The sequence below is a fragment of the Manis javanica genome, chromosome 4, assembly GCF_040802235.1.
Source record: "Manis javanica isolate MJ-LG chromosome 4, MJ_LKY, whole genome shotgun sequence".
NCBI lineage: Eukaryota > Metazoa > Chordata > Mammalia > Pholidota > Manidae > Manis > Manis javanica.
The window spans coordinates 15,328,152-15,341,516 of record NC_133159.1 but is presented as its reverse complement, the minus strand read 5'-3'; the positions used below and the strand labels follow the sequence as shown (position 1 = coordinate 15,341,516).

General features: G+C 36.8%; 1 protein-coding gene across 14 annotated transcripts in view; it reads left to right on the top strand.

The window, feature by feature from the left end:
• EIF4G3 (eukaryotic translation initiation factor 4 gamma 3) overlaps window positions 1-13,365 on the top strand; it is a 377,936-nt gene that overhangs the window by 223,428 nt on the left and 141,143 nt on the right. For all 14 annotated transcript variants that reach the window (XM_073233344.1, XM_036999821.2, XM_036999830.2 and 11 more), the window contains 2 exons: window positions 9,660-9,757; window positions 11,720-11,842. In XM_073233344.1, the coding sequence (XP_073089445.1) occupies window positions 9,660-9,757; window positions 11,720-11,842 (221 nt within the window). The remainder of the gene's footprint in view (window positions 1-9,659; window positions 9,758-11,719; window positions 11,843-13,365) is intronic.

Here is a 13,365-nt window from a genome sequence, read left to right as displayed (position 1 = left end):
TTTCTCCCTCCCCTGCTATGCATGCTAATCTTAATATCCCCTTTCTTCTTCACCCCCCCTTATCCCTCCCTACCCACCCATCCTCCCCAGTCCCTTTCCCTTTGGTACCTGTTAGTCCATTTTTGGGTTCTGTAATTCTGCTGCTGTTTTGTTCCTTCAGTTTTTCCTTTGTTCTTATACTCCACAGATGAGTGAAATCATTTGGTATTTCTCTTTCTCTGCTTGGCTTTTTTCACTGAGCATAATACCCTCCAGCTCCATCCATGTTGCTGCAAATGGTAGGATTTTCCCTCTTCTTATGGCTGAGTAGTATTCCATTGTGTATATGTACCACATCTTCTTTATCCATTCATCTACAGATGGACATTTAGGTTGCTTCCAATTCTTGGCTATTGTAAATAGTGCTGCGATAAACATAGGGGTGCATCTGTCTTTCTCAAACTTGATTGCTGTGTTCTTAGGGTAAATTCCTAGGAATGGAATTCCTGGGTCAAATGGTAGGTCTGTTTTGAGCATTTTGATGAACCTCAATACTGCTTTCCACAATGGTTGAACTAATTTACATTCCCACCAGCAGTGTAGGAAGGTTCCTCTTTCTCCACAGCCTTGCCAACATTTGTTGTTGTTTGACTTTTGGATGGCAGCCATCCTTACTGGTATGAGGTGATATCTCATTATAGTTTTAATTTGCATTTCTCTGATAATTTGATGTGGAGCATCTTTTCATGTGTCTGTTGGCCATATGTATTTCTTTTTTGGAGAACTGTCTATTGGGAAGAATCTTTTTTTTTTTTAAGGGATGATCTGCCTTTTAGATCTTATTTCACTTAAAAAATATGGCAAGGTGAGCAAATTGTATTACTTGTTTAGCAGCACTTGAGACCAATTTTAAGGGTTTGTTCTCTGAGTTTTGGAGCTAGTAATATAATAAGTAGCATAGAATTGCTCATTTCAGCTCTGCTTTGAGAATATTTTATTCACTACTAGTGGATGGTTTAGGTGTTTTTTACTTTTTACATTGAAATTCTTTAAAAATTTTTTAATTAATATTTTTTTATTGAAGTATTATTGATTTACAATATTATATTGGTTTTAAGTATACAGCATAGTGACTCAGCAGTGATATACATTATTTAATCCTCACCCCAACTTGTGTAGTTACTATCTGTCAACATAAAAAGATGTTATAGAACTGTATATTGTCTATGCTCTACTTTGATATGCATGACTAATTCATGTTTTTTAATTGAAGTATCATTGATAAACAATCTTATATTAGTTTCAAATATACAACACAGTGGTTTAACACTTACCCATATTATTAAACTCTCGCCCCCACTCGTACAGCTACTATCTGTCAGCATAGGAAGATGTTACAGAATCATTGGCTATATTTTCCATGCCATACTACTATCCCTCTGACCAACCTACATTATGATTGAGAATTTTTGTGCCCCTTCATCCCCCTCAGTCTCCCCATGTACCCACCCACCCCAACCCATGGTAACCACCAGTCACTTCTGTGTCTATGAGTCTACTGCTGTTTTGTTCATTCTGCTTTGCTTTTATTTATAGTCCACAAATAAGTGAAATCATATTGTATTTTTCCTTCTCCACCTGGCTTATTTCACTGAACATGATACACTCTAAATCCACCCATGTTGTTGCAAGTGGCAGGATTTCTTTTTTATTATAGCGGAATAATATTCCATTGTGTATATGTACCATATCTTCTTTATCCATTCATCTACTGATGGATGCCTAGGTTGATTCCATACCTTGGCTATTGCAAATATTGTGGCTATAAACATAGAGGTGCATATATTTTTTTGAATCAGGGGCTTTGTTTTATTCAGGTAAATTCCTAGATATGGAATTGTTCGGTCATAGGGTTTTTCTATTTTCAGTTATTTGAGGAATCTCCATACTGTTTTCCACAGTGGTTATACCACTTTACATTCCCAATAACAATGTAGGAGGGTTTCCATTTCTCTATATCCTTGCCAGCACTTGTTATTTCTTGTCCTTTGGATAGTGGCCTTTCTGACTGGTGTGAGATCATAACTATTATGGTTTTGATTAGCATTCCCCTGATGATTAGCAATATGGAGCATCTTTTCATGTGCCTGTTGCCATCCAAATTTCTTCTTTAGAGAAATGTCTGTTCAGGTCCTCTGCCCATTTTTCAATGGGATTATTTATTTTTATTTTTTATTTTTTGGTGTTGAGGCAGTATGAGCTCTTTATATATTTTGGATGTTAACCCCTTATCAGAAGAGTTGCTTACAAATATATTCTCCCATACTGTAGCATGCCTTTTTGTTCTGCTGTTGGTGTCCATTGCCAAACAGAAGCTTTTTAGTTTGATGTAGTCTCTCTTGTTCATTTTTTATTCTATTTCTCTTGACTGAGGAGATATGTCCAGGAATAAACTGCCCATACTTATGTTCAAGAGATTTGTACCTGTGTTTTCCTCTAAGAGTTTTGTGGTTTTATGCCTTACATTCAGGTCTTTGGTCCATTTCGAGTTTACTGTTGTGTATGGAGTTAGGCAGTAATCCAGTTTCATTCTCTTGCATGTAGCTGTCCAGTTTTTCCAACACCAGCTTTGTTTTTTCCCCATTGTATATTCCTGGCTTCTTTATTGTACATTAATTGGCCATATATGTGTGGGTTTATATCTGGGCTTTCTATTCTGTTCCATTGATCTATGGGTCTGTTCTTGTGACAGTAATGTACTGTCTTGATTTCTGTAGCTTGGTAGTGTAGCTTGAAGTCAGGGAGCATAATACCCCCAGCTTTGTTGTTCTTTCTCAGGATGGCTTTGGCTATTCAGGGTCTTTTGTGGTTCCATATACATTTTAGAACTATTTGCTCTAGTTCACTGAAAAATGCTCTTTGTATTTTGATAGGTATTTCATTGAATCTGTAAATTGCTTTGGGCAGGATGGCCATTCTGACAGTATTAATTCTTATCCATGAACACATGACAGATTTCCATTTATTGCTGTCATCCTTGATATCTCTCATGAATATCTTATAGTTTTCAGAGTATTGGTCTTTCACCTCCTTGATTAGATTTATTCCTAGGTATTTTATTCTTTTTGATGTAGCTGTAAATGGAGTTGTTTTGATTTCTCTTTCTGCTAGTTTGTTGTTAGTGTATAGGAATGCAACAAATTTCTGTGTATTCATTTTGTATCCTGCAACTTTGCTGAATTCAGTTATTCTAATAGTGTTTTGGTGGAGTCTTTAGGGTATTCTATGTATAATATATCATGTCATCTACAGATAGTGACAGTTTAACTTTTTCCTTACTGATATGGATTCCTTTGTCTGTTGTCTTAATGCCATGGCTAAAGCTTCCAGTACTATGTTGAATAAATGAGGTGAGAGTGGGCATCCTTGTCTTGTTCCTGATCTTAGAAGGAAAAATTTCACTTTTTGCTGTTAAGTATGATGTTCGCTGTGGGTTTGTTGTATATGGCCTTTATTATGTTGAGGTACTTGCCCTCTATACCCATTTTGTGGAGAGTTTTTATCATGAATGGGTGTTGAATTTTATCAAATGCTTTTTCAGTATCTGCTGAGATGATTATGTGAATTTTGTCCTTCTTTTTGTTGATGTGGTGTATATTGTTGATTGGTTTTAGAATATTATACCATCCTTGGATCCCTGGAATAAATCCCACTTGGTCATGATGGATGATCTTTTTGACGTATTTTTGAATTCAGTTTGCTAATATTTTGTTGAGTATTTTTGCATCTATGTTCATCACGTATAGTGGTCTATAATTTTCTTTTTTTGTGGTGTCTTTGTCTGGTTTTGGTATTAGAGTGATTCTGGCCTTATAAAATAAGTTTGGAAGTATTCCCTCCTCTTCTACTTTCTGGAAAACTTTAAGGAGGATGGGTATTAGTTATTCTTTAAAAGTTGGTAGAATTCAGCTGTGAAGCCATCTGGACTGGGACTTTGATTTTTTGGGAGTTTTTTGAAATGCCAATTTGATTTCATTGCTGGTATTCTGTTCATATGTTCTGCTTCTTCCTTGGTCAGTCTTGGAAAGTTTTATTTTTCTAGACAGTTATCCATTTCTTCTAGGTTGTCCAATTTACTGGCATACAATTTTTCATGGTATTCTCTAATAATTCTTTGTATTTCTGTGTTATCTGTTGGGATTATTCCTTCTTTGTTTCTGATTTTGTTTATGTGTATACATTCTCTTTTTTTCTTGATATGTCTGGCTTCAGGTTTATTTGTTTTCTTTTCTCAAAGAAGCAGCTCCTGGTTTCACTGATTTTTTTTTTCTGTTTCATTCTTTTCAATTTTATTTATTTCTGCTCTGATCTTTATTATGTCCCTCCTTCTACTAACTTTGGGCTTCATTTGTTCTTTTTCTAGTTTCTTTAATTGTGAGTTTAGACTGTTTACTTGGGATTGTTCTTGTTTTTGAGGTAAGGCCGTATTGCTGTGTAGTTTCCACTTAGAACTGCCTTTGCTGCATCCCAAAGAGTTTAGGCTGCTTAGTTTTTGTTTTTATTTGTCTCTGTGTATTGCTTGATTTCTGTTTTAATTGTTCATTGATCCGCTGATTATTTAGAAGCATGTTATTTAGCCTCCATGTGTTTTCTTTGTGTAATTTCTTTCTAGTTTCATATCATTGTGGTCTGAGAAGCTGCTTGATACAATTTTGCTCTTTTTGAATTTATTGAGGCTCTTTTTATATCTGATCTATTCTGGGGAATGTTCCATGTACACTTGAGAAAAAAGTTTATCCTGCAGCTTTTGGGTGGAATGTTCCATAGATATCTGTTAAGTCCATTTGATCTAACATATTGTTCATTGCCTCTGTTTCCTTATTTATTGATCTATTGATGTTAATGGTGTGTTAAAGTCTTCCTATAATGAATGTGTTATAATCTATTTCTCCCTTTAATTCTGTTAGTATTTGTTTTACATATTTAGGTTCTCCTTTTTTGGGTGCATAGATATTTATAATGGTTATTTCCTCTTGTCGGACTGCCCCCGTTATCATTATGTAATGTCCTTCTTTGTCTCTTGTTACTTTCTTTGTTTTAAAGTCTGTGTTATCTAAGTGCTGCTACTCCTGCTTTTTTCTCCCTATTTTTTTGCATAAACAATCTTTTTCCATCCGTTCACTTTTAGTCTGTGTATGTTTCTGGGTCTAAAATGAGTCTCTTATAGGCAGCAATATAGATGGGCCTTGTTTCTTTATCCATCTGCCACTCTGTGACTTTGTATTGGGGCATTCAGTCCCTTTACATTTAAGGTGATTATTGATAGATACGTACTCATTGCCATTTTATTAATTGTTTTCTGGCTGTTTTTTATAGCTCCTCTCTTTCTTTTTTCCTCTCTTGCACTCTTCTCTTGTTATTGATGGTTTTCTTTAGTGTTGTGATTGGATTTCTCTTAAAAAAATTTTTCTTGTATTGATCTATTGTAGACCAAAGTTCAAAGATAGCTTCCTTACTGTATAACAGTCTATGTGAAATTGCTGATTACTCTATTTAAAACACAATCTAAAGGTAGTTTTTTTTCTTCTTCTTCCTCCTTCTCCACACTTTTTATATTAGATGTCATAATCTGTACTTTTTGTGTATCCCATGACTGATTTTGTGTATAGTTGATTTTGCTTCTTTTGTTTTAATTTCAGACTTGCTTGGTAATTAATTGTTCTACCTTAACTGTGGGTTTATTTTCACTGGTGAAAGCCTTAAGGACATTTCCATCTACAGCACAACCTTTAACATATCCTGTAAGGCTGGCTTAGTAAGTGGTAAATTCCTTCAACTTTTGCTTATCTGGAAATTGTCTAATCCTGCTTCAAATTTAAGTGATAATCTTGCTGTATAGAGGATTCTTGGTTCAAGTTCCTTCTGTTTCAGTACATTAAATATATCATACCATTCCTTTCTGGCCTGTAAAGTTTCTGCTTTGAAGTCTGCTGATAGCCTGATGGAGTTTCCTTTATAAGTAATGTTTTTTTCTCTCTCTGGCTGCTTTCCATACTCTATCCTTACCCTTGATCTTTGCAATTTTAATTATTATATGTCTTGGTGTTGTCTTCCTGGGGTTCCTTATGTTAGGGGTTCTCTGAGCTTCCATGATCTGAGTGTCTGTTTCCTTCTCCAAATTGGGCAAGATTCCAACAATTATTCTTCAAAGAGACTTTCTACCCCTTTGTCTCTCTCTTCTCCTTCTGGTACCCTGCTAAGCGAATATTGTTTCATTTGGATTGGTCACATAGTGCTCTCATCATTCTTTCATTCCTAGAAATCATTTTCCTGTTTGTTCCTCAGCTTTGTTGTGTTCCTGTTTTCTAATTTCCATCTCATTGAGTGTCTCTTCTGCCTGCACTAATCTACTTTTAAATCCCTACATTCTATGCTTCATTTCAGATACTGTGTTCTTCATTCAGCTCTGAGTGGCTTTTTCAGGTCTTCTACCTCTCCTTTGATAGTCCTCTTTCTGGTGTCCTGTTGTGCAGTTTTCTTTGGAACATAGTCTGCTGCATCCTCATTTTGTCAGGGTTTCTGTGTTTCTTCCTTTGTATTAGATGTCTCTGCTATGTTTCCTGGTGTATAGAGTAATAGCTTTGTGAAGAACACGTTTTATGGTGTCCAAAGCTCAAGACTCTTTACTCTCCAGTGCCTGGTTCTCCTTTGCTGTGGAGTCCCAGTTGCTGTTGGTGGGCAATGGGTGGGATTGCCTTTCTGTCTCTCTGTTGGCAGTCTCAGTTGGCCCTTTGTTATCAGAGCAGTGGTTTTCCTACTTGGTTCTTTGTGGGTGGAGTCACCCTCTGCCTGCCCTGCAGGGATCATATGGCTTCTGGCTTAACAGGGTGAGTGGGGTGGTCACATGGGGATTTGCACAATGGCATAGTGCAAGGCTTGTGGCAGTGGCAAGTCGCCTGGTTACTGAGCATGCAGGTGCTGGGTGATGGCCATGAACCACAGGGTGGGAGGGCCCAGGGGCACGCAGAAGCACTTGCGAGTTGTGCACTGGAAGGGTGTATGGGCTTTTGAAGGCAGCACAATGTGCTTGGTAGGAGGCTCCACTGCAGCAGAGGTAGCTAGTTGAGCTGCAGCATGTGGTGCAGGTGCTTCCTTGCAGCAGTGAGGTGTGCAGCACTCGGGTTGGCCAACCTGGGAAGGAAAGAGCAGTGGAGTGGCTCCCACTGGCACCTTCCAAGTTGGGCTGAAATGGGGCTGTTAGAGTCTCCCTCTGCCCAACAGTCAGCAACATCTGACACTGCTGGGCTGAGTGGAAAGGTGCTTTAGCAGTGCACAGGAAAGCCCCTAGTGTGTATTTCCTAACATGAGAATTGTGTAGCTTGGTGTGCAGAGCTCCTGAGGACCTGTTCCCTCCCTGCTCCATTTCTCTTCCTCCTGCCTGTGAGCCGGAATGGGGGAAGGGCTTGGGTTCCACTTGATCACAGCTCTGCCACTTTATCCTTTTCTGTGGAATCCTTTTTCTTCCCCAGGTGTAGGTGGTCTGCTCTGCAATCTTCAGTGGGTTTCAGGTTTAGTTGTATTTGTTCTAGTTATTTCCTTGGTGTGTGTGTGGGTGGAGTTTTCCACCTTGCCTTCATACTCCACTATCTTGAGCCTCTATTTTGAATTTCTTGAAATCCCAGTCATGCCCCCTATTTAGATCTTCTCAGAATCTGATTCTCCAAACCTGACTGGTATCTGCAGAATTTTGACAGTACAAATCATACTGCTTCCAAGAAATTTCCAAAAATATGATTATCATGGTGGTGCAGATGGTAATGACATTGATGATGACTATGATAATAGACCCAACATTATTTTACTGTTTACTAAAGTACCAAGGAGTTAACTGTATTAAGTATCTTCATACCCATTTCTTTCCTTCTTGTCCTGTGGCTCAGCTATCCATGCTCCCACCAAAGGCCTGTCTTCCACTTGCACACTAGACTCTATCGTGTACCCATTTGAGGCCATTATTGCTCTAGCAGTTCCCTTTTCTTTCCTTCATTTTCTTTTCCATCAGCATAAAGATATATTGTTTCACTTTTATCTTTAAAAGAAAAAAGGTTTTTTTAGACTCTATTCTGTCTAGCTATAGCCCATTTTTGTTTCTCTTTATAGTGGAAGTTTTAAGAAAAGAATTTTCTGTACTCACTGTCTTCATTTATTTCATCTCATTTAGTATTGAATTTACCCAATTCAGGAATCATTTTCCCATCTCTACCCGAAGAACCTTTGCCCAGGTCACCAGTGAATTCTACTTTATTTAATTTTTGTTAACCTCTCAGTGCCATTTGACATAGTTAAGCACTCTCCCTATTCTTGAACCATTTTGTCATTTTGACCACTGTCTTGGTTTTCTTTTTTATCTTCTTTGCTGGTTTTCTTCATGTCTGTGACCTTTAATCAAACATAGATTGCCTCCAAAATGTAGTTCTTAGGCTTCTTTTCTCTTTGTACTCGTCTCATGGTTTAAATGTTGTCTAATTCAAAAATGGATACCTATTCTCTGATTACAGGATTGTTTCTCTTCCTGCCTACTTGATATCTCTGTATGAAGGTCTAATTGGAGTCTCAAACTTTACATGTCCAAAGTTGAATTCTTGATTTTTCTGCCCTAAATTCTGTTCTTCCTACAGTTTTCCTCATCTCAATAAGTCAATAAATAGCACAGTAAACACAACCTCCATTCTTCCATTTGCTCAGACAAAATGCCTTAAGTATTTTGGTATACCAAATTTCCTTGACAGTTCTTTGTCTCGCAACCACATCCAATCCAGCAGCAGATCTATAGGTTCTATTTTCAAAATATCGAGTTATTTGACCCCTTCTCACCACCACTAAGAACTCTGGTTTAGTAGTAACTTTAATAGTCAAAGTTTTGACAGTTTGAAAGGATTAATTGAAAATACAAGGGGTAGGTGGAAAAAGATAATTTCAGGAAAAAGGGCTATATAGTCAAAGATGTGAATAGGTCGAAGAGATTGATAAACTCAAGAGATAGGAGTAGAATTAGGTTATGGCTAGAGCAAAGGTGTGGGGTTCAAGAATGCTGTAAGATTTAGTTAGAAACCTGGAACCTGGATTCTTAGTATCTAGACTTTTTCCTTATGCTGCTTGTTCTCAGCCTTTATTCTGCCCCAACAGTAGGGCATTTGCTGAATCTTAAAGGTGGTGCCCTGTTGTAGTGGTCTCCATATGTCGGTAGAAGAATTAGACCCTCCCCAGGTCTCCCAAAGTGGTCAGATATACTCTCCTGTCCCTGACCGAACCTACACACAATGCAATTTCACACAAACTCTTGTTTGAGAATCCCTGTGTAGGGAATGGGCCTCTAGATCATGTTTTTTAAAAACAGTACTATAGTAACAATTGGTGTTTTGGAACAGTAACTCTGGTGGCATTCTGCAGGAGTTGGTTAATTGTTTTCCTGTTGGGTGCTGAAGGAAAGAGATGTTCATGCATCTTGGGGAATCATTCCCTGACCATTTCAATAGCGAGAGGGGAGATAGTAGAAAGAGATGAATAAGAAGAATGTTTGTTTTTGTTTGTTAGTTTTTTAAATTGTAGTCCAGATGCAGCACCATTAGTATTCTTACAGTGGTTGACTAAATAGCTAAATGCTTCTTTTCATTCTTTAGGAACGCCTTTCTACCCAAGTCAGCCAGTGTATCCGTCAGCACCTATTATAGTGCCTACGCAGCAGCAGCCCCCTCCAGCCAAGAGAGAGAAAAAAACGGTAAGAGATCTTTATTAATTTTTCTTATTCAAAACTGAATGTCCATTCATCAAATAATTTTACCCACAGCTATAAACATCATTCACAAATAATTGTTATTTTTTTGTTCCTCCCTTATATCTGTGATCACCACCAGAACTGGAGGATTTGTATGGATATTTGTGTGCAGCCTAGAGAATATGCAAGTATCATTTGCTTAGTACCAGTTTTCAACATGCACTGAGCTAGGTATGCTAAATGGCAGCATACCCTCTAGCTGTAGAATGGGGAGGGTTTAGTCTGCTACGGTCTCACTAAATGAGGAATTTGAGCTCTTTTCTCACACCCTGATTTTTCTTTAACTAATTCTAATCAGCTCTATGTCCAAAAATTAACTGACCAGGGGAAATTAGCACAAGAGAAAAGGAGCAAAGTATTAAGGACAATAGAAAAATCCTTCCTGTGAAACAGATTTATTTTAAGAAACAGAGAGCAGAATTTAGAAAATGTATTCTAATTGTTTTTAAGAAGTTACAGGGGTTTTGCCACTGTCTCATAAGACAGGCCAAAGAGAATCAGGGTGCAGGTATTATAAAAGTCACATTGCTGAACATTTTATAGACAGGTGGCTTACCTCAGACCACGCAAAATGTGTGATGTTTATAAGAGACACCCCATTCAGACACAGGTAAGTGAGGAGGGAGTGACATCATAGCAATACCCTTGAAAGTAACTGTTTTAATACATTTATGATATTCAAAATCTTGGTTCTTTATTACCAGAAACAAATGACTTGTGCACACGTAATAAATGAGACATGCCAGTGTGTCATGACACTATAGTTGAGAAACTAAGTTTTAGAAATGTTTACACAACATGGTAAATGTTGGACTTCAACACTCAGAATGCAGAAAACTTTCAAGAAGGTAATGACAATGGAAGACGATAATACTAGATGGTACTGAAGAAGAAAGTTGAACAAATGAATTAGAAGCAATACTTAAAATTTAGTAGAAACAAATTTCCACTTCTGGAAAAATAGCTGCTATTAGGAATTTTATTGAAGAGCTATTCCCCAAAAAGCTTACAGATCCAGATGTGTTTAGTAATGAATTCTTTGAAATGTTCAAGAAGCCTGGGCTATCTTGACTAAACTCTGAAGATAATAACAAGCAGAGGGGACCTTTATGTCTCAGTACTGTTGATGGAAGGCTAGACCTAGATACTCCATCTCCATTATAGTACCGTCTCCAGTGACATTTATAAGCATAGGTAGACTTTAAAAGAATTAAGAGAAGAACATACATGTTATTCTGCATCTTGCATCTTTTCACTTACCAGTACATATTGATAATAATTTCATATCAGTAAATATAGATCTGTCTCATTCTTTCTACTGGCCATTCAGTATTTAATTGTGAGATACAGCATAATTTTTAAATTACTATGTTCTTTATTGGTCTTTCTATTTCTTTGCTGATTAAAAACCCCACTATTGCAGTGAGCATCCTTTCATACATATGTAAGGTTATCTACTACATAAATTCATGTTCCTAAACCCTAGGCTATATACATTTTTAATTTTGTTAGAGAACATTTAAAGCCTTTAAAACTCTACTCTATAGAGTAACTTCCATATTTTTAAAATTACTTTATGAATCTTGTTTTATGGTAAGCATTGTAAATAAAATCAATTTGGCAGTGCTTATAAGACAAGTACTAACTAACAGTTTGCCTTTTTAACCTAGAAATTGATCCAACTAGGTCTCATTTTAGCTTGTTATTCTGATTAGTTCATGTCAGAGCTAATGGCCTGAATTTCTTTGAATGACCCCATATGGTTCTGTAATTGAAGCCAAATGTGGTGATTATCAACTTTGATATTTGATAGGTTTCACAGTTAGAACTTTTAATACATAATATGCCTGTAAATCAACTACATAGACATGTATCTGTAAATATGCCATTTTATTGTAACTGTAGATAAGAATTCGGGATCCAAACCAGGGAGGTAAAGACATAACAGAGGAGATTATGTCTGGAGGTGGCAGCAGAAATCCTACCCCACCCATAGGGAGACCCACATCTACACCTACTCCTCCTCAGGTGAGACAGAGTCGGGTGTGGTGGGTATGGTGTGTATTTGTGCACTAACCTCTGCTGAACTCTTCTTTTTTCTACACTTCCCATTCTTTCCATTTCCATCAGTTGTCTCATAGCCTCAAATATCTGATACTTAAGCAGACATGTTTCTTCACAAATTGTTGTAACTTCCAAATTTTTATTGGTAATATTTTTGTGTGTTGTCTTCACATTTAGAGCATAGCTGCTGCCACTCTTCCTAATGAACTATTGCATGATACCAAAAGGAGCTGCATTCCTATGGAAACCTCATCAATAAATGAGTATTTTGTTTTCAGTATGGAGCCTTAGGAATTAAATGCTGCACACTATGTTAACAAAAACATTAAAGTTGGGAATTTAAACATTTTTACTGAACAGTATTGCTTGAGATGATTGCCTGTGTTATTCAGAGCATATTTAGATGTATTATAAATATACCTCTTACCTTTTAGACTATATAAATGAACTTCTTGGTGTCTTCTTTAATTATTTACAAGGGTTATTAGTAAATCTGTCAGGTAAGCTTTTTGTTCCTGTTGCAGAATATAGTTACTGTGGTTTTCTAAGAGTTCACTTTCTTACTTTTAGAAATCAAGCCATTCCAGGAGGAGCTGGATTTAGTAAGCCACAATAAAGAAGGGAATTCCCCAAATTTGATAGGATTTTGATTTTGTCACTCCATCATTTTTGATAAACCATTCAGAGGAGATGAATGATTTTTAAATCTTCAAAATATCTGAAGTGAGAACCCAGTATATAAAACAGATAATACCAAGTTTATTAAAGAGTAGGGGGATGCTTGCTTCCCCCTCTTGTAGATGGATGGTGGGGTTGTCCTCAACACCAGTTTACAAGTAAGTAATATGAATGATCAGATATATGGCATTTCAGAATAATAGACTGTTGACTTGATTTCAGTAGTATAGTTTTAAAAAGTTCTTTAAAAATGTTAAAAATTGAGGTCACTAATAGATAGCTGAGTTTAGAGCCCCTTGAAAATCTCTGAATTTTGAGTAAGCCTAAAACTTGGGCCTTTGTTTAATGGCATGTTTCACCTGGAAATGATGATGGTTTCTGGCTAATATTTATCTCAGTCTTCTGCCATCTAGATAAATATAATATGTGACCATCCAAATATGTGAACTCTGAGGTCATATTAATGACTGTTAATAGAACTTGTCACCATTCTCCATTATTTCCCTGGGATATACCAAGTTCGGAATGACTAAGGAGGCCTTATATTTAATTTAGTCCTGGAAGTGAACATGGGACAAGCAATAGTTACACATTTAAATTATTTACTTATGTGCTCTGTTAGGTGGGGGTGTGCTATAGCAAAAATTTGGGATTGGTTGATCTGGGCAGTTTAATTTTGGTCTATGTTTTCCCACATTGATTAAAATACTATTACTGTCAACCCATCCATATATTGTTGACTTGTGTTTAAATTCTCAAGTTGAACATGTATTAATATATATTTTTGCACTTAAATTCCCTATGGGCTT